The sequence below is a fragment of the Aethalodelphis obliquidens genome, unplaced genomic scaffold (genome assembly GCF_003676395.1).
Source record: "Aethalodelphis obliquidens isolate GAN/ISIS:26980383/991018 unplaced genomic scaffold, ASM367639v1 scaffold43, whole genome shotgun sequence".
Lineage (NCBI taxonomy): Eukaryota > Metazoa > Chordata > Mammalia > Artiodactyla > Delphinidae > Aethalodelphis > Aethalodelphis obliquidens.
The window spans coordinates 12,322,952-12,348,562 of record NW_020837987.1 but is presented as its reverse complement, the minus strand read 5'-3'; the positions used below and the strand labels follow the sequence as shown (position 1 = coordinate 12,348,562).

The 25,611-nt window shown below is 52.3% G+C and overlaps 2 protein-coding genes and 1 pseudogene across 8 annotated transcripts; 1 reads left to right on the top strand and 2 right to left on the bottom strand.

Moving 5' to 3' along the window:
- Positions 1-77: 77 nt before the first annotated feature.
- Positions 78-11,414, top strand: SLC1A5 (solute carrier family 1 member 5). The gene is made up of 8 exons (XM_027079948.1): positions 78-1,258; positions 3,581-3,623; positions 4,039-4,086; positions 5,286-5,452; positions 7,303-7,536; positions 8,318-8,512; positions 8,659-8,793; positions 10,566-11,414. Exons 1-8 carry the CDS (start codon positions 690-692, stop codon positions 10,798-10,800), a joined length of 1,626 nt encoding a protein of 541 aa, XP_026935749.1. The 5' UTR covers positions 78-689; the 3' UTR covers positions 10,801-11,414.
- Positions 11,415-13,826: 2,412 nt separating this feature from the next.
- On the bottom strand, positions 13,827-13,925 carry LOC113606289 (uncharacterized; annotated as a pseudogene).
- A 3,055-nt stretch (positions 13,926-16,980) lies between these two features.
- FKRP (fukutin related protein) lies at positions 16,981-25,593 on the bottom strand. 7 transcript variants are annotated; one of them, XM_027079944.1, is made up of 4 exons: positions 25,277-25,593; positions 24,865-24,925; positions 24,402-24,609; positions 16,981-20,238 (listed from the first exon to the last, which is right to left on the bottom strand). In XM_027079944.1, exon 4 carries the CDS (start codon positions 20,196-20,198, stop codon positions 18,711-18,713), a length of 1,488 nt encoding a protein of 495 aa, XP_026935745.1. In that variant the 5' UTR covers positions 20,199-20,238; positions 24,402-24,609; positions 24,865-24,925; positions 25,277-25,593; the 3' UTR covers positions 16,981-18,710. The 7 variants fall into 7 exon arrangements, 6 of the variants coding, with proteins under 6 accessions (XP_026935745.1, XP_026935747.1, XP_026935744.1 ...); XM_027079946.1 differs by having other exon boundaries at positions 24,402-24,463; XM_027079943.1 differs by having other exon boundaries at positions 24,865-25,593.
- Between the last annotated feature and the right edge of the window lie 18 nt (positions 25,594-25,611).

The following is a 25,611-nucleotide window of genomic DNA, read 5'->3' as shown; positions in this document are numbered from 1 at the left end:
ACCGGTGGGTTTGTCCCCGTTCTCTCAAGCCTCGCCCCGGGTGCTTAATCCGGGCAGCTTCCGCCAAATAGTCTCAGAGCCACGCGGCGAGCCCGGGAGGTCCGGTCTCGGCTAACAGCTGATTCTTCCCGGGATCCCGGGCCGCCGCCTTCGGCACCCAGGGGACCGGATCTTCCCGCCTGGACCCAAGAGCCTGGCCCCCCTCTTCCCGGAGCTCTGTCTTCCGGCCCCCAGACTCAGGCTCCCCAGCTCTCCGTTTCCAGGACCCAGGCACCCCAGGTCCCCGCCTCCCGGATCTGCGCCACCAGGACCTAGCCTCTTGAAGACCTCTGCCGCCTGGGCGCCTTCAGCCTTCCGGAGCCAAGGACCCCAGGTCCCAGCTTGAGAAACTCCCGTATTCCTAACCCCCAGGGTAAAGAACCCCAGGTGCTCCCACCTCCCAGCTTTCACCGCCGGGCGCAAACGAAGAGCAGAGGAGCCCCAGCGCCCAGCCTAGGGAATCTCAAACACTCCAGCTTCCAAGAGACAAGGAACTTAAGCGCTGTGAACTCACAACTCCAGGGAACCCTCCAAAGTTCCAGCCTCCAGGCTCTGTTAACTTAACAAAGTTTTAAGGAACGATAGCGTCCTGGGAAGGAGGCCCAAGCGCTCCCAGCTTCCAGGCTCTGAGGAACCCCGGGGCGTTCATCATGGTGGCCGATCCGCCTAAGGGAGACCCCAAGGAGTACGCGGCGGCGGAGCCCACCGCCAACGGTGTCTCGGCGTTGGTCCCCCTAGAGGACCTCGGCTCGGAAAAAGGCGGCTGTTGCGGCTCCGGGGACCAGGTGCGCCGCTGCCTTCGCGCCAACCTGCTGGTGCTGCTGACAGTGGTGGCAGTGGTGGCGGGCGTGGCTCTGGGGCTGGGGGTCTCAGGGGCCGGCGGCGCGCTAGCGCTGGGCCCAGCGCGCCTGGAGGCCTTTGCCTTCCCGGGCGAGCTGCTGCTGCGCCTGCTGAAGATGATTATCTTGCCGCTGGTGGTGTGCAGCCTGATCGGCGGCGCGGCCAGCCTGGACCCGAGCGCGCTCGGCCGCCTGGGCGCCTGGGCGCTGCTCTTTTTCCTGGTTACTACACTGCTAGCGTCGGCGCTCGGCGTGGGCTTGGCGCTCGCACTGCAGCCGGGCGCCGCCTTCGCCGCCGTCAACAGCTCCGTCGAGGCCACGGGCTCCGTGGAAGAGGCCCCCAGCAAGGAGGTGCTCGATTCGTTCCTGGATCTTGTGAGGTCAGACCCCGCCCGCCCGGTGGAGGGGTTGGGGGAAGGGGGTGGGTGCTTCAGCCTTGTGGGGAGGGGACGCGTGTTAGGGTTGGCCGGAGTCGCCACGTGGACGGAAGGGGGGTTTTGGGTCCTCCGTGTCCGGGATATCCCCAGGGCCTCAGGAAAACAGGATGGGATAGTTGGGGGGAGCTCTGGCCCCTTGAGGGTCAGGGTACAGAGGGTGAGAACAGACTCCTGGAGGAGATTTCTAAATATGGAGGCCTGCGTACATAAGCGGGACCCCACAGGAGGGTGATAGGGGCGTGGAAGTCTTATAGAGGGAGAAGTGATGCTTGGCGGGGTTGAGGGGGACATAAGAGGGTCTCTGCTGTGAGGGGGGAGGATCCTGAGGGGAACTTGGAAGGGGATCTTTGGGTGGCCAAGGGCCCCAGGATGGGGCTTCTGGATAAAGGTTTAAGTCCAGTGTCTGGAAGTTCTGGGAGCCCTGGGTAAGGGACTCCTGCAGGACCTGAAGAGATCAGAATGACCCCCAACCAGGCCCTCTTCCCACGTGGTTCCCCACACCACGTGTCCCCCAGACAAAGCCAGGTCCTTTTTTCAGCCTCTTTTCTCCACCCAGTTCAGCTGGGCAGGACCCTGGCTTCCCCTTTATATGTTCCTGGTAGGTAAGTCCTGCCACCCCCACAAACTTTCCATCCCATTTCCTGCTCTGTCTGGTACCCGGCCGCCCTCCCCTCGCACTAGGCTGCTCAGAAAGGGGGCAGATTCTTTTCTTTTGGGCCTCTGCTCCCCTCCCCTCCAGAATGGCTCTTTCCCCCCTTTTAAGGAGGGCAGACTGCTGGATCCACATGGCCTTGCCTTTGAGGCCTGATGATTCAGTGTCGCCAGGTTGTTTGGGGACTTCCTGGAAGTGGGGGAAGGAAATGACGAGTCACGGAACAGGGTTCCCCTCAGTCTCTTGGGGCATCAGTGCAGGCTGATATTGGGGGGAGGCTTGGTGTCCAGAAATTACAGTGGGTGGGCACCTCCTGGCTGGGGGAGATTAGCTGTGTCCTGAACCCAGCCCTGGCTGGCCTGGGTGGGTACGGGCCGACCTGCAGACGGGCACACCCACTTGAAGTTTGTTTATGTGTGCAACCTTCCCCGTTGTGCCCAAATCCACGTAACTCATTTGGCCAGCCACTTGGCGACGTAGCTGGAACATCTCAGAGCCACCCAACTTCGTGAGCCACTGACACACAACTGGCCACGGGCACGCAGACGCTCACTGATGCCACTGACCACACCAACATGTGGAACACTGCCTAAACACAGCTCAGGAGCACATGCACACTCACATACGTGCCTACAGGGCCACACATATCTGAACACTAACCTGCACCCCCCAACCGGATACCAACACCTGATAAACTACCAACCACCACCAGCAGCTGCGCACCCACGTCTTTGGTGAGAGGGAAGATCCGAGGTTGCCGAGTGGCTCGGACTGTGGCACCAGCTGGCTGGTTTCAAATCCCAGTTTTGCCACTTCCTAACGGCAAGTTTCTTCACCTGTCAGTGCCTCGGCTTCCCTTTCTGTGAAATGGGGATAATAGTGCAGGGCCCTGAGGGCTGTCAGGAGAATTAAATGAGTTGGTTTATAGAAAGCACTTAGTACAGCGCCGGTAGTCACCTTGGCTGTTAGTTTTGTCTTGCCCTGAGGTACACGGGGCCACTGTCCGACTCCCTCACATGCTCAGTGGGGTTTAATGCACGCTGCTGCACACTTAATCACACCCAGACACCCTCACACGAGAGTGGCTGCATAAACACAAAGGCGCATTCACAACAACACAGTCAATCCTTGTCGCTTTCTCACCACCTCTTCCCTAACACACCCAGATCTTCCCCATAGCCTGCAACCCCCCAGGCAGCCCCCAGGGCCAGCCCTTTCCTCAGCCCTCCCAGGCCTCCAGGAGGAAGTGGCTGATGCAAGGTGTCCAGAGTATTGAGGGTGCCGAGTGTGGGATGGAGCCAGGCCCCGTAACCCTGCCCCAGCCTGCCTTGGGAAGCGGGCCTTCCTCACCCTCAATCCACATTCCCTCCGGGCTAGAACACCAGCTTCCTGGGCCCCAGGATTCCAGCTGAGACTCTGCACACCCTGGAAAGATGTGCAGGCCCAGGTCCATCTCTACCTGTCTGAACCTGGCTGAGGCATGGGTGAGGACCGCATTTGGGTACAGATGGGGCCTCCAAGGTTCCCCTCACCCCAAGAGGCCAACCCAGTTCCCCTGACCTCCTGCTGTGGTATCTAATACTTCCCCCCCCCCACCATGTTTATCTCTGCAGAAATATCTTCCCCTCCAACCTGGTGTCCGCAGCCTTCCGCTCAGTGAGTCCTCTGGGGTGTCCCTCAGGGTTGGGGGGTGGGCAGGGAGGGAGACAGCCCCTTGGTGCCTGGAAAAACGCACGTGCCCACATATTTACAGGCCATATTGCAGGGCTCCTGGGCGATTTATGAATGAAACCCATCCACGCCCCTCATGAGAATATGGGTTCTGAGTCCCCTCTGGGTTCTAATTCTAGCTGTGTGACCCTAAGCAAGTGCCTTTACCTCTCTGAGCCTCAGTTTCCGCCTCTGGAAAATGGGGGTATGAATAGTCCTACTGCAGCAGGGTTGCTGGTGGGATGGAATGAGATCACGTTTAAGGGAAGCTTAGGGCGGGCTTTGAGTATTGTCAGTACCAGGATGGGGTGGGGGAGCCTCGATGACAATTGATGCTGACTCTTCCCAACCCCACCTGCAGTACGCTACCTCCTATAAGGAGAGATTGTTCAACGGAACCCAGGTGAAGGTAAGAGCTGGGAAGGCGGTGGGGGACCCTGCACCTTGGTTTTTCCATTTTGTTCTTACCCTGGCCTCGTCTGCCTTCTGGGTCTTCTTTTTTATTTATTATTTTTATTTTTGGCTGTGTTGGGTCTTCGTTGCTGCGCTCTCTAGTTGCGGCGAACGGGGGCTACTCTTTGTTGCGGTGCGCGGGCTTCTCATTGTGGTGGCTTCTCTTCTTGCGGAGCACGGGCTCTAGGTGCGTGGACTTCGGTAGTTGTGGCACGCGGGCTCAGTAGTTGTGGCTCGCGGGCTCTAGAGCACAGCCTCAGTAGTTGTGGCGCACGGACTTAGTTGCTCTGCAGCACGTGGGATCTTCCCGGACCAGGGCTCGAACCCGTGTCCCCTGCATTGGCAGGCGATTCTGAACCACTGTGCCACCAGGGAAGTCCCCTGGGTCCTCTAACATTTGGGCACAATCTGTTTTAAACTCTCTGAAGCCCCTCCCCAATTTCTGTCTTTTCTGCCTTTCTGGAATCTCCATTTTGTCCTCTCTTCTCCCTCCCCACAGCCACACTCAGGTCCAGGCTCCTCTTTTCCCCTCCCGCCCACCTTCAGCCTGGCAGCTGGAGAATTCTTTCCAAAGCACAAACCTGACCCAGCCTCTTTCTTGCCTAAAGCCCTGTCATATTCCCTAGTGCCCTCAGAAGAAAGCCTAGGCTCCTCGCCGTAGTCCCCGGGGCCCCTGTGAGGTCCTGCCCCTGCCCATCCACCCACCCAGCCTCATCTTGTGACTCTGCCTGGCCCATTCTGCTCCAGCCACAGTGAATTTCTTAATGTTCTTTGAATGCCTAAGTTAGAGTCATTTCAAGGTTGTTGCATATTGTTAACTCTCTCTAGAAGAGGGAACAATACCCCTCCCCTCCCTTTACCTTGTTCACCCCCGGTCTCCGGGTCTTAGCCCCTTCCTCCAGGAAGCCCTCCCTGATTCCCCTCCTCCAAGCTTGGCAGCACAGCCTTCCTTGGTTCCCATACTCCCCTGGGTTCCCCCGTCCCAGCCCTGTCCACTCTGGGTGGTCCCTGGACCTGGACTGTGAGCCTTGGGAGGATGGGGCCTGGGGAATGGTCTTGTCTCTGCTGGGTCCCAGCAGTGCGCAGGACAGGCCCTCAGTCACTGTGCAGGTTGACTGAACGGCCCCGCCCATCCCCATGTGTTCTTGCCCAAAGGTGCCCATGGGGGGTGAGGTAGAGGGTATGAACATCCTGGGCCTGGTGGTGTTTGCCATCATCTTTGGCGTGGCCCTGCGGAAGCTGGGGCCTGAGGGAGAGCTGCTCATCCGCTTCTTCAACTCCTTCAACGATGCCACCATGGTGCTGGTCTCCTGGATCATGTGGTAAGTGGTGGGAGAGGGGGCTGGTGAGGCGGGGTGGGGCGATCCTCTATCTGCTCCTTCGAACCAGATGGCCTAGATTCAAATCCAGCATCGACTCTTCCCTGGCTCTGTGACTTCAGGCAAGTGACTTACTCTCTCTGTGCCTCAGTTTCCTCATCTATAAGGTGAGGACAGTACTCTATGCCGTGAGAGCTGATACTGATCCTGGAACCTTCTTGATCCTATTGGAAGGTGACAAAAAGACCGCCGAGCTGCGGCCGCAGCCTGGCTAATGCATCTGTTTCTGAGATTTCACTGTCATCAAATGTTTGCCTTTGGATCAATAATGGAAAATAGTGCCTGCTTTATAGGTTTATAATTAAGATGACATGAGTGACTGAGGTGTAAGTAAAGCACTTAGAAAGTGTTTTAAATGTCTAGCACCTACTGAGCATTCAGTTAATGTCAGCTACGATCATTACCATTATGTATGAGCTTTTGTTAAATGGCCTCAGATAATGAGGGAAAAAAACACGTGCAGAGGCCTTCAGCTTCACCCTTGCCACCTCCCCTGTCTCATCTCCACATGGTGTCACACTGATTCTCAGGACCCATCCTGGATCAGAAGGTCAGAAATCAGGAGGTGGGTTAGGGCTGCTGCCTTTTTACCAAATCTCCCCCAACCCCAACCCTGATTCCAGGGTAGCTGACATCTAAGAAGCTGCTGTGTGGAACTAATAGAAACACTTGGTGTGTGGGTAAGAGCAGGCTCTGCAGCTGGGCAGCCTGAGTTCCTATCCCGGCGCTACTACTTCCCAGCTGTGCGCCCTACGACAAGTTACTTATCCCGCCGTGCCTCAGTTTCCCCATCTGGAAAACGGCGTTGATAGTACCAGGCACGAGTGAGTTAACACGTGTAAAGTTCTTGGGACAGTGCCTGACCTATAGCGTGCCTACAGTAAACAAGCTTAGTTAATATTTGTCAAGTACTTGTATAATTTCTGGGCACATCTCACTGGCTAGAACCTGGGCATTTGGCCAAACCTAGGTGCACAGGTGGCTGGGAAATGGTGCTTTTCTTCTGTAACTAAAGAGGAGAAGGGGTTTGGAGACAAGTAGCCATAGCGATCAGGCAATCAGGGAAGTGATGTTGGGAGCCCTCCTGGCTGGGAGACACATGCAACCCCTGGGATCTTCCCTCCAGGAGAGGCTGATGATAAATTCCAGCGGAAGCCCATAGACTTCACTTATTGTGTACAAAAAGCTTTCAGCTCATTTCCACTGGCATCTCATTTCATCCTCCCAAGATTCCTATGAGGTTGGTAGCATTATGGCCCCTGTTTTATAGACCTATTTGATTTTAATTCAATGATAGCGGCAAGAGATTCAAACTAGGAGCTCCCTTGTGGGGTTGTGGTGAAGACGCAATCCCGTTCAAGGGCTCGGCACATCATAAATGCTTCATACCTGGGACATTAAGACATGAGCCACGGTTTTATTTTTCATGGTGAGAGAGTGTATTGGTTTATGTCATATTAGCTGCTGTAACAAACAAACCCAGAATATGTAAATGATATGCGCGGTGGGTGTTTCTTTCCTGGTCGTGTGTTAAGTCCAAATCTGGTGGGTGACTCTACTCCAAGTGGTTGATGGAACCCCCCCAAACTTCTTTTATCTCCCAGTGGCGCTATGTTCAAGGGGAGAGAATGGAGGATGGCAGGGGAGGTGCCCGAACATCAGCCCACATTGCTGTGGGCGCTTCCTGACTTGGAGGGAGGCTGAGAAGTGTGGTCAGGCCATGAGCCCAGCACAATGCCTGGCCCTGGGTGGGCACATGGTCAGAGGTGGCGATCTGTCTCCTGGGTAATTAGGTATGCCCCTGTGGGCATCTTGTTCCTGGTGGCCGGCAAGATCATGGAGATGGAGGACGTGGGGATGCTCTTCGCCAGTCTCGGCAAATACATCCTGTGCTGCCTGCTTGGCCACGCCATCCACGGGCTTCTGGTGCTGCCGTTCATCTACTTCTTCTTCACCCGCAAGAACCCCTACCGGTTCCTGTGGGGCATCATGACGCCGCTGGCCACTGCCTTTGGGACCTCCTCCAGGTGTGACCTTGGGGCAGACCAGGGCAGGGTTTTTAAGCTTAAGGGGCCTGGAGCAGGCATCAGATGTCTAAAGACCCCTGAAATTTTGTCTAGGGACATGGGATCTGGGTAGAGGGAAACCCCCCCCCACCATTAGGAAACTACTGCCTTGGAGACTTATTCCTTCCTTCCTGAGAACCCCTCCGCATCCCAAGGCCTGGCCTTGGGGGACTCTAGTGTTTTACCCTGGATCCAACCTCTAAAAGCTCCTTCCGCCTCTCCTGAGTAGTTTGTCCATCTCTGCGGGCCCTGTCCCCTCAGGATCCCACCCTCCCTATAGCAGCATCCCCCAGAGTATAGTAATTCTTAGTCGAGGTCTGTTATTGGTAGAGATGGGGAAGGGGTGTGAGTCAGTGAGCGCTCAGACATTCTAGAAGTTAGTTATGAATTTTTATGTGTATTTTAAGGAGTAGCCGTTGGTAATCTCCCAGGGGTCCAAGATTCCCTATATTTTGGAATGCTTCCATTCTGTGGGATCCCTAGTGCCTTCTGGCTCTGAGAAGAGAAGGGCATGGCGAGCCGGGGAGGGCTAAGGGGTGTGGGTGGAGACCCCGGGTTCACGGGAAGCAGAGGTCTAGGCTGGTGGGCAGAGCTTGCGCCTGAGATGAGGTGCTGTGTGGGTGGGGCCTGGTCCAGGGGATGGTCAGGGGAGGTAGGTGGGGCTTGGCTTGAGCGGTGGGCGGGGCCCGGTCGGGCTGACCAGGTGAGCTCGCGCCAACTCAGATCTGCGGTCCCCTCGCAGCTCTGCCACGCTGCCGCTGATGATGAAGTGCGTAGAGGAGAAGAACGGCGTGGCCAAGCACATCAGCCGCTTCATTCTGCCCATCGGTGCCACTGTCAACATGGACGGTGCCGCGCTCTTCCAGTGTGTGGCGGCAGTGTTTATTGCACAGCTCAATCAGCGATCCTTGGACTTCATGAAGATTATCACTATCCTGTGAGTGCGGGGGGGCTGCGGCTAGGACCCCCAAGGCACCTGACCCCTCCCTTGAGAATGGACACGAGCTGGGAGGAGCAGCCCCACCCCCACAGCTTCTCCCATTACCGAGCGGCCTCTCCCTGACCTCTCCTCTCCTCCCCCAGGGTCACCGCCACAGCATCCAGTGTGGGCGCCGCGGGCATCCCCGCCGGAGGTGTCCTCACTTTGGCCATCATCCTCGAGGCGGTCAGCCTGCCAGTTCACGACATCTCCTTGATCTTGGCTGTGGACTGGCTAGTGTGAGTGTGGTTCGAGGGTTCGGGGGGCTCAGGGGTACTCCTGAGAAAGGGGACGAGCAAGAGGGTCATTGAGAGCCTCTGAGCAGAAGAGAGGAAGGAAGGGGTTCTAGAAGAAAGGGGAGGGGACCTTACCTTGAGTGTTCTAATCAGAGGGAAGAAAGGGATCTTTGGGGTTCCAAGAGGAACCCCAGAAAGGTAGCATGTCCCAGTGGTTAATAGAGCAGACTCTTAGACCAGGCTCCCAGAGCCACTGTTGCTAGCTCTAATGACCTTGGGCAAGTACTTAATCTCCCTGTGTCTCAGTTTCTCCATCTGTAAAATGGAGAGAATAGTTCCTCCTGGAGGATTAGATGACTTAATACACGCAGCTTTCTTAGAACTACTTAGAACAGTAAGTAGAAAATGCGACGTAATTGTTAACTATCATGATTAAGCTGTTAAGAGTGTAAAAGATTAGAAGACAGTCTGGCTTCAAAAGTTAGAGAGTTACCATGTGTCTTAGCAATACCACTCCTAGGTTTAAACCCAAGAGAACTGAAAACATGTCCACAAAAACTTGTACGTCAATGTTCACAGCAGCACTTTTTCTTTTTTTAATTCAACATCTTTTAAAAAAAATTAATTTACTTATTTGGCTGAGTCAGGTCTCCGTTGTGGCAGGCGGGCTCTCTAATGGTGCATGGGTTCCAGAGCACAGGCTCAGTAGTTGCGGCACATGGGCTTAGTTGCCCCGAGGCATGTGGGATCTTAGTTCCCCGACCAGGCATCGAACCTGTGTCCCCTGCATTGGAAGGCAGAGTCTTAACCACTGGACCACCAGGGAAGTCCTCATAGCAGCACTATTCATAATAGTGAACCGGTAGAAACAACCCAAATACCTATCAATTGATGAATGGATAAACAAAGTGTCATATGTCCACACAATGGAATATTATTCAGCAAGAAAATGGAATGAAGCAGTGATACAAACGTACATGCTACGACATATGACCCTTGAAAATATTATGCTCAGTGAAAGAAGCCAGACAAAAAGGACCACATTGTATATGATTCCATTTATATGAACTGTTCAGAATAGGCAAATCTATAGACAGAAAGTAGATTAGTGGTTGCCTAGAGCTGGGGGATGGGAGGAGATGGGGGATAACTGCTTAATGGATACGAGGGTTTCTTTCTGGAGTGATGAAAATATTCTGGAATTAAATAGTGATGATTGTTGCACAACCCTGAATAAACTAAAAACCACTGGGTTGTATTCTTTTAAAGGGTGAATTTTATGGTATGTGAATTGTATCTCAGTTTTTTTAAATGGGAGGAGAAGGACCTGAGGGAGAACTTAGTATTTCAGAAGAAGAAAGAGGCATTGATGGGTCCTCTGGGGCCCCAAGGAAAGGGAGGCATGATTTTTTGAGGTTCCAGAAGGAACAAATCTTGTATTTGATTGGAAGAAGGATCTTTGGGGATCCAGGGAGGATGGAGGAGATCTTTGGGGTCCTAAGGCAGAGAAAGCCTGATGGGACACTTGGGATTGTAGGGAAGGAAGGTGGGTAGGAGGCTTCTGGGGTTCTAGAGGAAAAGATCTTTAAGGTTCTAGAGGAAGGGATATTTGGGATCCTGGGAGGATGGAGGGATGAGCTCCTAAGAGGAGTAGAACAGGGTTCTGTGAAGGAGGGCATGATGGGGACTTGAAGGTAACAGGCAGGGAGAGGGGAGAGAGTTGGGCCCTGACCCTTCCCCTCCCACTCACTTCCCCCTCACTGTTCCCCCTTCAGCGACCGGTCCTGTACTGTCCTCAACGTGGAAGGTGACGCCTTTGGGGCAGGACTCCTCCAAAATTACGTGGATCGCACAGAGTCCCGCAGTTCAGTGCCCGAGCTGATCCATGTGAAGAGTGAGGCGCCCTTGGCTGCGCTGCCGGACCACACCGAGGAAGGGAACCCTCTCCTCAAACGCTGTCCAGGACCTGCTGGGGACGCTGACACCTGTGAGAAGGAATCAGTCATGTAAATCCCAGTAGGGACCCTCCCTGCCCCAGTCGGGGGGTGGGGTGCTTTGGACATTGGAATCATGCGGCATGGATGAACGGACAAACAGGGCCTCTTGGAGAGTCCCACCCACCCACTCGGGGAGCCACAGGCCTCAGCTTCCCTCCCTGCCATGAGATCTGGGAGGCCTCACTGCTGGGGTATATGCGTTTGCTTGTGTGTGTGTGACTGTCTGTCCCCAAATCTCCCCAGTCGTCAACTCCTGTCCTCACCCAAGGCTAGGAAACAGCAAGATGGAGAAATAGCGGCCTCCACACCCCATCCTGGGAGCCTGCATGGCCTCGTGTCTCAGGGCACAGGGCACCATGGGAAATTCTTCCCTCTTCGAGCAGAAGGATGTTCTGACAGGTTGCTGGCTCCTTTGATGGTTATTTTGGTGGCTGTAGCTCTAGCTGTGTGTGTGTGTGTGTGTGTTTTCTGTGACTCTCCACGGTACAATCCCACCCTGTCCCCAGGCCCTCTGTTCCCTTCACAGTAACAGAAACACTCCCGGGAACCCTGAGGGGAGACTGAGGACACACACTGCTGTTACTCCAGAGGATGCTTTTCAGCAATAAAATTGTCAAGTGTATCTAATCAGATGTTTTCAAGAGTTTGACTAAAAGTGCTAGCCACACAGAAAACAACAACAAAATGATAAATTGGACTTCATTGAAATAAAATATCTGTTCATCAAAAAACACGCAGCCAAAAAATAAAAAAATATATATACACACACAGCACTGTTGGAAACCACAGTGAGATACCACTACACACACTTATTGGCATGGCAACAAACAAAAGCAATACCAAGTGCTGATGAGAATGTGGAACTGGACAGAGCCTATGCATTGCTGGTGGGAATGCAAAATGGTCCAGTCACTTTGGAAAATCACTGGGCACTTTAGGGCTTCCCTGGTGGCACAGTGGTTAAGAGTCCGCCTGCCGATGCAGGGGACATGGGTTCGTGCCCCGGCCCGGGAAGATCCCACATGCCGCGGAGCGGCCGGGCCCGTGAGCCATGGCCGCTGAGCCTGCGCGTCCGGAGCCTGTACTCCGCAGCGGGAGAGGCCACAGCAGTGAGAGGCCCGCATACCGCAAAAAAAAAAACCCCAAAAACTGGGCACTTTAATATCAAAGTGTATTTTAAAATATCTACTTACCATGGGGCTCATGAGTCCTGCTCCTGGGGATTTACCCAAGAGAAATGAAAGCTATTCACACAAAAGCTGGTACACAAATGTTATAGCTGCTCTCTGTAATTGCCAAAATTTAGAAACACATCAATTGGATTAGCTGGTACAATCATCATTCGATGGAAGCCTGCTGGGCAAAAAAAGTGTTGATATACTCAACACGATGCATCTCACAGATTAACATTTTGAGTGAAAGGAACCAGAAATAGTACATGCCTTATAATTCCATTTATAAATGAAGGTCTAGAACAGGCTAAACTGGTCTATGGTGAGAGAAATCGGAACAGTGGTGACCTACGAGGATCTATATATAGATCAGGAGAGGGCACAAGGGAACTTTCTATGACACAGCAAATGTCCTATATCTTGATAGGACGGATGCTTACACAGGTGTAAACGTTTGGAAAAATAAACTAACCAGTACACTTAAGATGTGTGCAGTATGTACCCTAGGTACGTTAGCTTCCAGTTAAAAATTTTGTCCCACCTGTGGTAAATTCATTTCCAACTATAACCACCTCCATGGGAATGCAGTTACCCCTTGATAACTCTCACTATCCTAATAGTCCCAATAATGACTCGCGCTTTTTTTTTTTTTAAACCCCCAGTTTGCTGTTTGAATCAAAAACCTGTTCTGCAACTGTTTTCAGTTCTATCTGAGTCCTGGACGACACCAGTTAAGACTCACCTGTTCTAACAGGATCCTGTCTTGTGCATTGTTGAAGCATGTTACTCGTGACCGATATTCTCTCCCCCTTCCTAGGTCCCTATGTAGACTTCTGCCAGGTGCCTGGAGGTACCACCAATTATAGATGTTACAGCTTTAGCACCTTTTTTGGGTTTATGTAGTTACCTCTCCTGATCATTGCTGTGTGGCAGGGAAATATCATTCATATCTGATTCTGTGCAAAATTGTGTATTGCACACAAACATAGCCACTGATGAGTTCATTAAGTGTTGAATAAATTAAGTAATTGTTTTCAATGATTTCTATTATGCCAGAAACCTTAGTGGGTTGTTACAGAAGTGTTTAATAAGAGTGTTAAATGATATTTGGGGAAGTCAGTTGGGGTTTTTGGATGGAGCTAGGAGTGCATTATTTTCCTCACTTGAAATAGCTGTTTACTGCCCAATTTTCTATTTCATGCTTTTGGGAGAATGGATGAAATTTAGATGATGAGGGATGCCTATTTAAAGAGATACACACCTACACATGTAATATTTTGCATGTACAATCTATGTAGAAAATATATGTACATAAAACTGGGCCATGTTCCACCAAACAGTACTTACCCATTTTTAAATTTCCTTAAAAATTTTTTTAATTAAAAAATTTTCTTTTATTTTGGCCACACTGTGCGGCTTGCAGGATCTTAGTTCCTCCACCAGGGATTGAACCCGGGCCATGGCAGTGAAAGCGCAGAGTCCCAACCACCGGACCACCAGGGAATTCCCACTTACCAAATTTTTTCTATTCCATTTTTAAAAATTGAAGTATAGTTGATTTACAATGTTGTGTTAATTTCTGATATACAGCAGAGTGATTCAGTTACACACACACACACACACACACATATATATATACTTTTTTTCATATTCTTTTCTATTATGGTTTATCACAGGATATTGAACATAGTTCCCCATGCTATACAGTAGGACCTTGTTTATCCATTCTGTATATACCAGTTTGCATCTGCTAATCCCAAACTCCCACCCATCTCTCCCACACCCCCTGCCCCCTTGGTAACCACAAGTCTGTTCTCTATGTTTGTGAGTGTGCTTCGTAGATAGGTTCATTTGTGTCATATTTTAGAAAGAGATGGAACGCTTCGCGAATTTGCGTGTCATCTCGTGCAGGGGCCAAGCTAATCTCTGTATCATTCCAATGTTAGTGTATGTGCCGTCAAAGCACGCACTCTATTCCATTTTTTTAAAGTGCTGAGCACGTGCCATTAGTTTGCCTAAAATGCTGATCTAGGTCATATAGAAAGACTGGAGCCATGTCATGCCTCCTCGGTATTGATAGGGTCTCAGGTGACTCCCAGACCCTGTCCCCACTAGGACGTGCACTCCAGGAGGAAACCACCTTTGTCCTGCTCGCGGCTGCATGTCCAGAGCACAGCAGAGGTCCTGGCACATAGTAGGTACTCAATATTTGCAGAAGGAATGAATTGGGCTCCAGCTACAGAGCCTCCTCGCTACAAGAGGCTGTTGCCCTGGTGCAGACCCCGCTTCTGCTACCTACCAGCTATGTGACTTTGGGCAAGCACTGCCAGGTGTCACCATCTGGTGACAATGGCTCTGTTACGCCTCACCCAAAGGCCGCTGATGAAGGTTACATAAGAGCAGAAGAAAAAGCCCTGGAGAGCCACTCTCTGGAGCCTAGCCTCCATCTCCTCCCCACCCTTTCTCCCCTGCCCCACCCACTCCTATTATTGGGACACCCCTCTTGCTTTTTCCCAAGGAGCCTGGCGTGGGAGGAAGGGCTCGGGCTGGCCTTGGATTGGGCTTGGACCCGGGTTCAAGCTCAGAGTGACAGTCTGGCGGGCAGGCAGCGTCATGACTCACCTTTGTCTTCTAGTGACAGATCAGTGTTTCTAGGCCATTTGGCCCCTCTCCGCCATCTGCTTTTTGGGGGTCAACCTTATTGAGGTATAATTTACACACAATAAATTGCATCCCTCAAAGCAGACAACGGGATGGGTTTTGACAGATACACGCTTGAAAATCCACCACCACAATCAAGACACACAGCATTCCTACCTGCCCCCAAACTTCCTCGTGCTCCTTTGTTGTCTTTCCCTCCGTCCCCTCCCAGGCCCAGGCCACAGCTGATCTGCTTTTGGTCCCTAAGGATTCGTTTGGACGCTTCTAGAATTTCACATTGGTGGAATCATATGGTATATGACTTTTTGCATTGGCTTCTTTGACTCAGCATAATGCTTTTGAGGGTTAGTCATATTTTTACACGTATTAGTAGTTCATTCCTCCCCCCCGTGGCCCCCCCAACCCGTCTTAATCACTGAGTATTCCATTGTCTGGATGTACAGTTTGTCTCATGTGTTCACGGACGTTGGGTAGTTTCCAGTTTGAGTTAACGTGCATAAAGGCACGTTTGTAAACATGTCTTTGAGTACCATTCACTGTTCAGAGCAAATATTTTGTAATGTCCAGGGGCGATACCCGGAAGATTTGTTACTTGGTAAATGCGTTGGCTCATCCCACAGTCCCTGGGACCCCCTTTCCTCCCACCGTGCCTAGTGTTAACCCCTGGGCTGCTGGGTCAGGAGGAGACCCAGGGGGTCCCCAGGGAGAGCCAGGAGGGTAATAGTAGGGGACTCTTGGCCGTGACCATTTACCAATGGATTAATAACCCACAATTTAATGCTTTTGTGTTTAAGTTCACAGATGATATAACCCACGGGCACGTGATATTAAAAATGATTCCAATAAACAAGGTCCTACTGTACAGCACAGAGAACTAGATTCAATATCCTATGATAAACCATAATGGAAAAGAATATAAAAGAAAAGAATGTATATATATATATATATAACTGAATATAACTTTGCTGTACAGCAGTAATTAACACAACATTGTAAATCCACTATATTTCAATAAAAAATAAAAATAAATAAAAATAAAATAAAAGCAAATACTTCACACACACACACAAAATGATCCCATTGCCCCAACTGTAAGAAAAAGGAGAAATAAAAGGATAGGAATTTAAAATATACATTTCAATATGCAAATGTGCGGGGCCACCTTCCTAGAACCCGAGGAGGGAGACAAACATTCACACCGGAAACATAGGCAGCTCCTAACGCGGCTGTAAACATGCGGTTTAGGTGTTGAATTACCAAGAACCAGGTGGAACGTGGTTTTCTGATATTGTTGACAATCCTTGGCCAAGTTTCAAACAAAACACAAGCTTCCCTCTTCTTACGTGGTAGTTGCACTTCCTGGAAAAGTCAGAACCTACGAAAACCATCTAAAAAGACTTTGTGTTTGCCTAAGGAGAGTTAGGTTCTAGGCTCAGATCATTCTTAACCAGGTTTTTCCAAGTAAGGCTAAAATTTCGTTAGTTTGCACTAGTATGGATGGGCTGGTTGTTAAAGTATTGAAATACTTCTGGCTGGTGAATAGTATAAGAGTAAGTGAGAAAGTGTAAAATTCAATAATACATATTGCGATAAATTAGTTCAAGTTAGTTGTTGTGATGGGTTTTCTGTCATCCCATTACTTAGTTGGTAATAAACATATTGAATAGACAAAACTATTAGACAATATTTTAAGGGCTAGAAAAGTTTCAGACGTAATTGCTGTTAGTTCAGGAACAGCAAAGAGAGGAGAAAAACACCAAAACACTGCAGTTGCTGCTAAGAGAAATGCTTTATCTATTGAGATCTCAAGTCCTAAGGATTCTCAATTTAATGGGAAGTTGCTAAAAGCATTTGATGCGGTTCCCTTATCAAACCACAGCTAAGACAAGGTTATTTTAAATATACATATGTACATATATAACATGTTATTTTATGTATATACGTATATACAGCTGTGCCAATCAAGAAATCACACCAACAATTTCTAAATGAAACAAAACCATTACAATAATTTACGAGTGATTTGAGCTTCAACTTACGTTCTTGGCAACACCTTAAAGAAATATGTATATATAGATAGCTAATATTGATTATTTTGAGAATTAAAAAAGATTTTAAGATGTGATGCAGATATTGATTTATGTATTTATATTACCATGCCAGTTGCAAAATATTTTGAACATCACCGCCTTTCATGAATGCCCAATGGGACATTTTAAAATAGTATGTGACAAGGGACCCTGCTTCATTGTGTGGAGGTGCCCTGCATATATTATAAGACATCTCCATCCCTGGGCCGTGCCTTCCAACAGCCAAGAGCACGGTCCGATCACAGCAATAACCCAAATCATCCCCATATGTTTCCAGAATGCTCCCTGGGAACCCAACAGACTGCGAGCCGTTGGCAGGTTCAGTGGTTAAAAACAGAGGCTGCGTTGTAAGTCAGGCTTCGTATGTCTGAGCCTCAGGGGTCTGGGCCAAATCGGCATTTATCTTCTCTTGCTGGTGTGCGAAGCCCCCTCCTCCAAGGGCTTCACGCTTCTGCGATATCACCAATCCCCGCCACCCATTCAATGGAGCAGTGACTTGCCTAAGGTCACAAAGAAAGTAAGTAGCCAAGCCAGGAGCCACACCCAGCCCTGACTCCCGACCCCTTTACCACCCAAGTGCCTCACAGCACCCCTGTGGGGCGAGGGTCACCATTAGCCCTGTTTCCCAGGTGCAAAGCCAAGGTGAAGAGAGTCAGAGTCACTGGTGGCCCAAGTTCCAGTGGGATTTGGATTTGAAGCACTTGGATTTGAACCCAGGCCTCTCCCACTTCAGAGCCTGTGGGTCTCAAAGCCAGGTGCATACACCCAAGGGGTGTGCGGGACAAGTCACTGGGATGAGGCTGGTAATCAAAACCCTCTCTATTTATTTTTAATTTTAAAATGGAATAATTTAAGCCTTATTACTAATATACAGAATGCTAGTAGTACCTGGATATAAGTTATAAATAAATCTACCTATTGGAGGTACATGCCCAAACAGTATTTCCTCTTAGGTGCACGATCACAAGAGGAAGGCTGCTGTCGCTTTACCTGCTAAGCCGTGTGGCTTCCCAAAGCCCACCTTGGGTACTATCACCAGAGAGGGGCATAGCAGGCAACAGCAATGCAGGCTACAGGCGGACAGCCTGGGTTCAAGGCCCCTCTCTGACACTTCCCAAGCTGTCTGATTTTGGACAAGTGGCTCTACCATTCTGGCCTGTTTCCTCATCTGTGAAATCAAAATAACAGCAGCTCTCACCTCAGAGGGGCAAGGTGAGGGATAAGCCAGTTACTCCGTGTGAAATACTGAGAACGATGCCTGACACACACTAAGTGCTCAGTAAATGTGAGCTATGATTATTGTTTACCCCACCTTGCGAGTGGCTAACAGGTGCAGAGAGCTAAAATAATGAGGTAACAGTTAAATGGAGGGGGCCGGGATCCAGAACCCGGTTCTTAACCACAGCCACACCTCAGAGCCTGTTTGCTTCTCTGCAAGATGGGGTTACGAGCAGCATGCACCTCACAGCGCTCTCCCAGGAGGGAAGGAGGTCGTTTTCAGAAAGAAGGGGATTTAGTCATCCTGTCCTTCCAGGCACAGGAGGCTAGAGGGAAGACCAAAGGCTCAAGAGACGTGAAAGCCGTGGAACAGAGGTCCCGGGCTTACATTCGCCTTGGCCCCCAAGGTAGGACAAGGGCGCCCTCTAGTGGCAGAAGCAACTCCAACGGCCAAGTGTCCTGGGGCTCTTTGTGTGCTAGACCCTGAAGGCACACACTGAATCCTGGAGGAAACCGAGGCGCAGAGAAATTGGGACGCAGCAGTCTGGCCCCAGAACCTACACTCTTTCTCCCTCTCTTTCCAAAACTCTGCCCCAGCCCTGGAGCCCCGGTTCTGGAAATTTGGGGCAGGGCACGCCTTTGAGGTCCCGGGCTGTGCTGGGCCCAGCAAGGTGGCTTGGCATCCCTGGCTTGCCCACCAAACGCCAGCAGCACCAAGACAAAGGACAATGAATGCCCTGTGCCTGAATGTGCTCCTGACTCCAAGATCAGGCGCTGGAGCTTCAGCTGCTTCCTGCCAAACTCAGGAGTGCTGGGTTGGGGTATTCGGGGTTCTCGATGACCCCGGGGCCGAACTTGAGCTCCAGGAAGCGGCGGTAGTTGTTAGGTGCCTGCGCCACGAAGCCGGCAAAGGGCAGGGGCACGAGAGGCTGCAGGAAGTGTTCGGGGAACTCGACATCCTGCCGGTGGTCCAGCCACGTGTCCTTCGTCATGACCCCGTTTCGAGGGTAGAAGGGCCACAGGTCCACGTGCAGGTGGTTGCTCTCGCTGTACTGCACGCGGAAGAAGTCGCCCTCCACAGCCTTCTCCCACACGAAGCCGCGCTCATCCACCACCGAGCCCGCCTCGGCACCCCGCAGCTGCTCGCAGTTGCCCACGTCCTCCAGGTAGATGCCCAGGTCCACGTCGTAGTCCCACGGGATAATGTCCCCGTGGCGGGCCGCCCCCAGCAGCGAGCCACCCTCCAGCCAGTAGCGCACGCCGGCCGCCTCCAGCACGCCCACCACGTAGCGGGCCGTCTCGCGCAGCGCACGCAGGCAGCACGGGGGTGTCCAGCGCTCCTCGTACAGGTAGGCCGGCGTGTCGCCCACCACTGTCCCGAAGCAGCGCGGGGTCTCCTTGTTGCATCCGAACCACTCGAGCCGCCCGCCCTCCCAGCTCACCAGGCGGATGCCCAGAGCCCGCAGCAGCGCCGCCCGCCGCGCCCGCCCCTCGCGCTCCGCCTTCCAGCGCGCGTGGGCCGTGGTCAGCGGGGGCTGGCGCGCCCTGGCAAAGGGCAGGTCCAGCAGCTGCACCGTCCAGCCGCGGAGGGCGGTCTGCAGGAAGAGGCCGGTGCCCACGGGCCGGGCCAGGGGCGCCGAGAGGTTGAAGAGGTCGCGGGCGCGCAGGAGAACCACGGCGTCCCCGTCCAGGGCGTCGCAGCGGGGTGCGGAGGGTGCCGGGCCGTAGCGCGCCGTCCACTCCCGCAGGCTGACGTTCAGGGCCAGGCACCGGGCAGGGTTGGCCGAAGCAACGGGAGCGGCCACCAGGCGTGCGCCTCCCGCTCGCAGCACCTCAGCCATGCGCTTCAGCTGGCCCGGTGCCTCGGCCCTCGCCCCGTCAGGCACCAGGGCCACGTACTCGGTGGCCACGTAGGTCTCAGGGCGCGAGGCTGCAGCGGGCCGGTCCAGGGCGGGCTGGAGCAGCGCCAGGCGAACGCTGGGGATGCGGGGCAGGGCGAGAGGCGGGTAGGGGAGCGTATCGGCTGCCACCACCACCGGCTGGGCTGGGTCCTGCTGCAGGAAGGAGTCCACCAGCTCTGGCACCGCGTTGTCAAAGGCCTCGAACTCCCGCACCAAGATGGTGACCCGGGGGCCGGAGGCAGATCCACGGCGGGAGCCCCTGGCCGGGGAGTACCTGGGCTGGTGCTGCAGCCACGAGACATAGAACAGAACCAAGAGGTTGAGGGTGATGGCGGCTGCCAGAGCAGCCTGGCAGCGGGTGAGCCGCATGGGGCTGAAGTCAGGCCCTTAGCTGGGCTTCCCGGGTATCCTGGGGAGCGGGGATGAAAGGGGAGACTGGAGCTGGTTGTCAGAAACCCCCCCACCCATCCTCAGCCTTGTCTTCCTGTCCCAGCCTTTTCCTTATTTGGTTTCACTTCCGACATTTCCTCCTCCAGGAAGCCCTCCCTGATGCCAGGCTGGGTCATGCAAACCCCTCTGGGCTCCTTCAGACCCCTGGGTTCCCCGACTCTAGCCTACCACTCTAATTCATTAGTGAGTAGGGCCCAGTCTGTGTGAGGGCAGGTCCTGAGCCTGTCTTGGTCACTGTTGGGTCCCCAAGGCTACTCAGCACAGAGCCAGGTACACATTAGATGCTCAGGAAGTTTTTAACCAATGAATCACCTTCCCTTCTTCCTTGTTCAGTCTCACCCTTTTATTCATTGTCAACTTCTCATTCAGATTCGGGTTCAGTTATAAATGCCCAGACCCCATTCATGCCCTGCTCTCACCCCTGATCTCTTCTTCCCTTCCCCGCACGCCCCCCCACCCCGGCCTCGGGGTCAGAATCTTGGCCACCAAGCCCCTCCCCTGCTGCCTCCTTCTCACTTCCTCAAATCCTCTGCCATCTGGCCATCTCTTTCCTGATGGTCAGCCAGATGTTTTTGGTTTTGCAAGGAAAGCTAGAAATGTTTTCTTAAATCATAGAATTATTCCAGTTTGTAATGTTGGCCACTAATTAATTTTTTTTTAATGGAATGGGTCAAACTCAGACAAACAGGAAGTAGATGGTGGTTGCCAGGGGCTGTGAGGAGGCAGAAACGGGGAGTTGTTGTTTAATGGGTATAGAGTTCCAGTTTTGCAAGATGAAAAAGTTCTGGAGACTGTTTGCACAATAATATGAATATACTTAACACTACTGAACTATACACTTGAAAACTGTTAAGATGACAAATTTTGTTATGTGTATTTTATCACAAGTAAAAAAATCTTTTTTTTTTTTTTTTTTTTTGAAGTACAGTGGGCTGCATCCAAAGAGGCTGTGCTCCCTCCATAGGGCACCTCCACCTCTATTCATGGGCCACATTCCTAAGCAACCCCCAGGTGGCGCTGTCTCCATGTCCCCATCACAACTTGAAGATGTGGCTGGTCTCCAGCACAGAAGGAATAACTAACTCTCTCTTCTGAGCAGATACTAAAGTTTCCCCATGAAGGATCTTCATAGGTTCTGCCCCTCCCGGAGAGGGGGACGTCAGAGACCCCGCTAATCTTCCTACCTCCTAAATACTTCTGACCCCCCTCCTCCCCATTCCCACAGCTCTCCCTTCAACCCTGGTTCACCCAGATCCCCACCCAGCCTCCCACAGTCTCCTAAGTCCCCTCCTCGTGGCAGCCAGAGGGGTCTGCATAAAGCACAAATCTGACCTCTCCCTCTCTCGCTCAGAATCTGCCATGGCTCCCTAGTGCCCTGGGGAGAAAGTCTAAGTTTCTTACAAAGTCCCACCAGGCCTCGTATGACCTGGCCCTTGCCTGCCACCATTCCAGCCCCATCTCCTGCCATGCATCCTCGAACTCTGTGCCTAAGCCATCTTGGACTTTTCTTCAAACAGATCTTATTTCTAAACCTTTGTGTATCCTGTTCCTCCTGCCTAGAAGAGTCTCCTCTCGATCACCCCTTCTCCCCGTGCCTCTTTTCTCCTGGAGAACTCACTTATGCTCAGGCTTTAGCTCAGATGGCCCCTCCTCCAGGAAGCCCTCCCTGAACCACAGTCAGAAGTCCCCTCTGGGCTCCTGGAGTCAGAAGTCCCCTCTGGGCTCCCGGAACCCCTGGGCTACCTGTTCTGGTTTGGCACTGTCTGGGGATGGCTCTGTCTGCCCCACTAGACTGTGAGCCCCAGGAGGGTAGAGCCAGGACTGTCTCAATCACCACTGTGTTCCTCCCACACGACTGGGCACTGAAAATACACTTGGTGAAAAGATGATGACTGGGGGCAGGGGTTTTGTGTGTCTGTAAAGCCCACTCAGGTCCCCAGGGCCAAATTCTGCACTGTGGCCATGCACCTGGGGCCCTGCCCTGGTCTCCCTGTCTCCTCTCTCTCTCTCTCTCCCTCCAGAAACGCCCTCTCATCCCTCTTCACCCATCCCAGGCCTGCTTGCCCTTCTCTGACCCAACTCAGATGGCACTTAAGAGTCTGAGTTGCACTTTCAGAGTGACTTGTTATTCTTCAGAACCTTGGAACTGCCTTCTGGACCTGCGATCAATCCCTCCTTCCTTCCATCATTCCAGGTTGTGGAACTCCTACAACATACCACGCACTGTCCTAGGCCCTGGGGAAACAGCCGTGGACACACAACACACAGAGAAAGACAATACCACTGAGCTTAGGCAATTCACATTCCTGTGGGGGCGGGGAGGAGCCATGGGGACCACAGAATCTTCGGGGTCTTAAAAATCTTAGAATTTTAGCGCTCAGGTACACAGAAACAGAGAAGAGACCTTTAGATGGTTTCAGAGTCTTCTAACAATTCTGAAGAGACCTTCCTCCTGCTTCGGCCTTGTCTCCTATGGTCTGTGCCCCACTCAGAGCCCAGAAGGATCCTGTTCAATCTTCAGTTAGATTCTGTCCTGCGTCTGCTCAAGGCTTCTGTGGCTCGAGACTCACTCAAAGGAAAAGCCAAAGTCTTCGCTGGGACCCGCAAGGCTCCACGCGATCCCCCCACCCTCTCCCACTTGTCCGCTCAGCTGCAGCCACGTGGGCCACCAAACACCATTCTCCAAATACACCCAGGAGACCCCAGCTGTGGCACTGGCTGTCCCCTCTGCCTGGATGCTCTCCCCCAGGTAGCAGCTGCATGCCTTTTCCCCTGGCTTTCAGGTCTTTGCTCAAATATCACCTATCCAGTGATCCCTTCCTTTGGCCCCCCTACTTAAAAATGCCTCTCCCTATCACCCACATACTTCCTATGTCCCATCCCTGGGCTACTTTCCTCCCCTAGTAGTTCTCACGTAGATTTTACTTATCTTGTCTCTTGTTTTGTCTGTTTTGTTCCCTGCTGTACACCCAGAACATGGCTCGGTACCTGGCACACAGCAGGTGCTCAATAAATGTGTGCGGAATGAATGACTGACTCCTGTTATTCAGACGGGGAACCTGCGGCGCAGAGAGAGGAAGGCCAAGGGAGCGGAACCCAGGTCTCCGCCCCCGGAACCTGGTTCTCAGCAGGCGCTATCTGGCTGACTCTGGGCCAGGAGGTGCCCAAAAGGACGGAGGACAGAAGCCAGTTTCTCAGAGACCAGCAGGTATGACAGCCAGCTGAGGAGGTGAGGGAACCAGAGTAGAGAGAGAGAGGAATCACCTAGTACCCTGACAAGGTCAGTCTTGGCTTCCCCAGCTGTAAGGACTCAAAACTCCTTCACTGGGGCAAAGTGGATGAAACGATGGTTTTGAAGGATCATAATAATATCAACAATTCTAGCTGCTCTTGATGTACCAGTTCCTGTTCTAAGCTTTTTACCGATCTTAACTTGTTTAATCTTCACATTATGATCACATTTAAAGATGAGGAAACTGAGGCACAGACAGGTGCAGTCACTTGCCCAAGGTCACACAGCTGGGAAGTGGTGGACCTGGGATTTGACCGGGAAGCTGGCTCCAGTGTTGTGATTTTAGCCAATAAACTCTGCTGTCTCTTTTGGGTCCACAAAGACAGTCCAACTTTCAACCCATCTTCAGTGAGATAACCCCTTTCCCTTGCCCTCACTTGACAGGTGCTTTCAAAGCTGAATATGAACATTAATTAATTAATTCAACTCATTAACTCAACAAACATATATTTATTGAGTGCCCTCTGTGTTCTGGGGACACGGGGTGAACCAGGCAGTGGTTGGGCAGGCCCTCCAGAGGTAGGAAGACAGACAAAATCCCTGCAAACAACTTACAGATAGAGCAGGAAACCATCAGGGAGTGTGAGAGAGAAAAGGTGGTCAGGGGAGGAGAGGACAGTTAAGCTGAGACTTTGTCTCTCCATTGCCCACAAAACAAGGTAAGTGGATCCACATTCACTTCAGGCTAGACTTCACCTGGCCTGAGCCTCAGTTGCTGCATCTGTAGAATGGGAATGTGATGGATCGAGAAAATGAGTGATGTGTGGAAAAACCTTTGGGGACAAGGGCAGTTCCCACGTGAGTGCAGGTGACACTGAGGGGCTTCTTACCTCCTAGGTTGCAGGCTGAGGGAGCTCCAGGCGGGCAGTTCCAGCCCAGCTCAGCTGCACTGCTGAGGGAAGGAGAAACCAGAAAACCCCAAATCAGCCAATTTCACACAATAGAGCACAATTTCATTTTACCTAAAAAAGTGGCAACGAGAAGGTCAAGGAATCGTTTCTCTTGAAATCTCATAAGCTCAGGGACCACCTGAAGCATCTGTGAAGAGAAGGAGTGAAGGGAAGGATGTCATAGCAACCTATAACCATCCCTTCTTTCATAAATGTGTCCAGAAAGGTAAGGCTAGAAGTGACAGAAGGTGTTACCATGACAACCCCTTTCCTAGACACACTCCATCCTGAGAGACAATCCTAAAATGTCCTGTACCTTGGTGGGCCTGGTTCCTAGGGTCACTGGAAGGGGGACTGCCCCCATTACCGTAGTAACCAGGACTTGGCTTTGCTTTTTTCTTACCTCCCTGGGGATGGTCCGGGCCTTGTAACCATAGCGACTACTCCTCAGCAGAGCATCTCCTCTAAATAAAAACACCTGGTTGGTTTGGTCCACAGACCTCCCACTGATGGGAAAGGGGGAGATGGATGGTTACCATGGTAATGCCAACTGGGTGGCTGGGCGGAGGGATTGGGAGAGATGTTTCCCTCAGCAGTGTCTTTGGGGCTGGGGTCCTTTCTACCTGAGTGCTAGGTGAGGTTGCCATAGTAACCAATCAGGGTAGAGGTATAAGGACCACCAGTGACTTGGGTTACCTTAGCAACCTCTTCCTGGTGCAGGGCCAGGACAGGTTTGGAGCTCCATAACCACAAAGGTGGAGGGGAGGGGAGGCTAAGGGTGTTCCCGACTGGGAAGAGTTACCATGACAACCGACCTGGGCCAGGAATCAGGATGGGGCCATTGCTGAAACCACCGTTGGTGGTCGCTCTGTCTCTGAAAGAGTGACAGTGATTGTCGAGGAGAATGGTGTTTGGGTATGGAGAGGACTAGAGTCTTTCTTTGGGGTGAAGCATGAGGAGGGGGGCAGAAAGCGGCCCCTCCTTAAGTCCCGCGCTTCCCAAAGGCAACCCTCGCGCCGGGCCTGGGTCGCATTTGCCCTCCTTCGGGCGCGCGCCCTGCCCCGCCCCGCCCCTTCCCCCCCACGCGCGCGCCTTCGGGGTCGACCCGGGTGGGCGAGGCGCGCGTCCGACTTCGTTCCCGTCACCGGCC

Bases quoted from the DNA above. Each gene is read 5' to 3' on its own strand.
- SLC1A5 (XM_027079948.1), top strand. From the start codon at position 690: ATGGTGGCCGATCCGCCTAAGGGAGACCCCAAGGAGTACGCGGCGGCG. The intron at 1,259-3,580 runs GTCAGACCCCGC...TTATCTCTGCAG, and splicing joins TCGTTCCTGGATCTTGTGAG to AAATATCTTCCCCTCCAACC. The intron at 4,087-5,285 runs GTAAGAGCTGGG...TCTTGCCCAAAG, and splicing joins TCAACGGAACCCAGGTGAAG to GTGCCCATGGGGGGTGAGGT.
- FKRP (XM_027079943.1), bottom strand. From the start codon at position 20,198: ATGCGGCTCACCCGCTGCCAGGCTGCTCTGGCAGCCGCCATCACCCTC.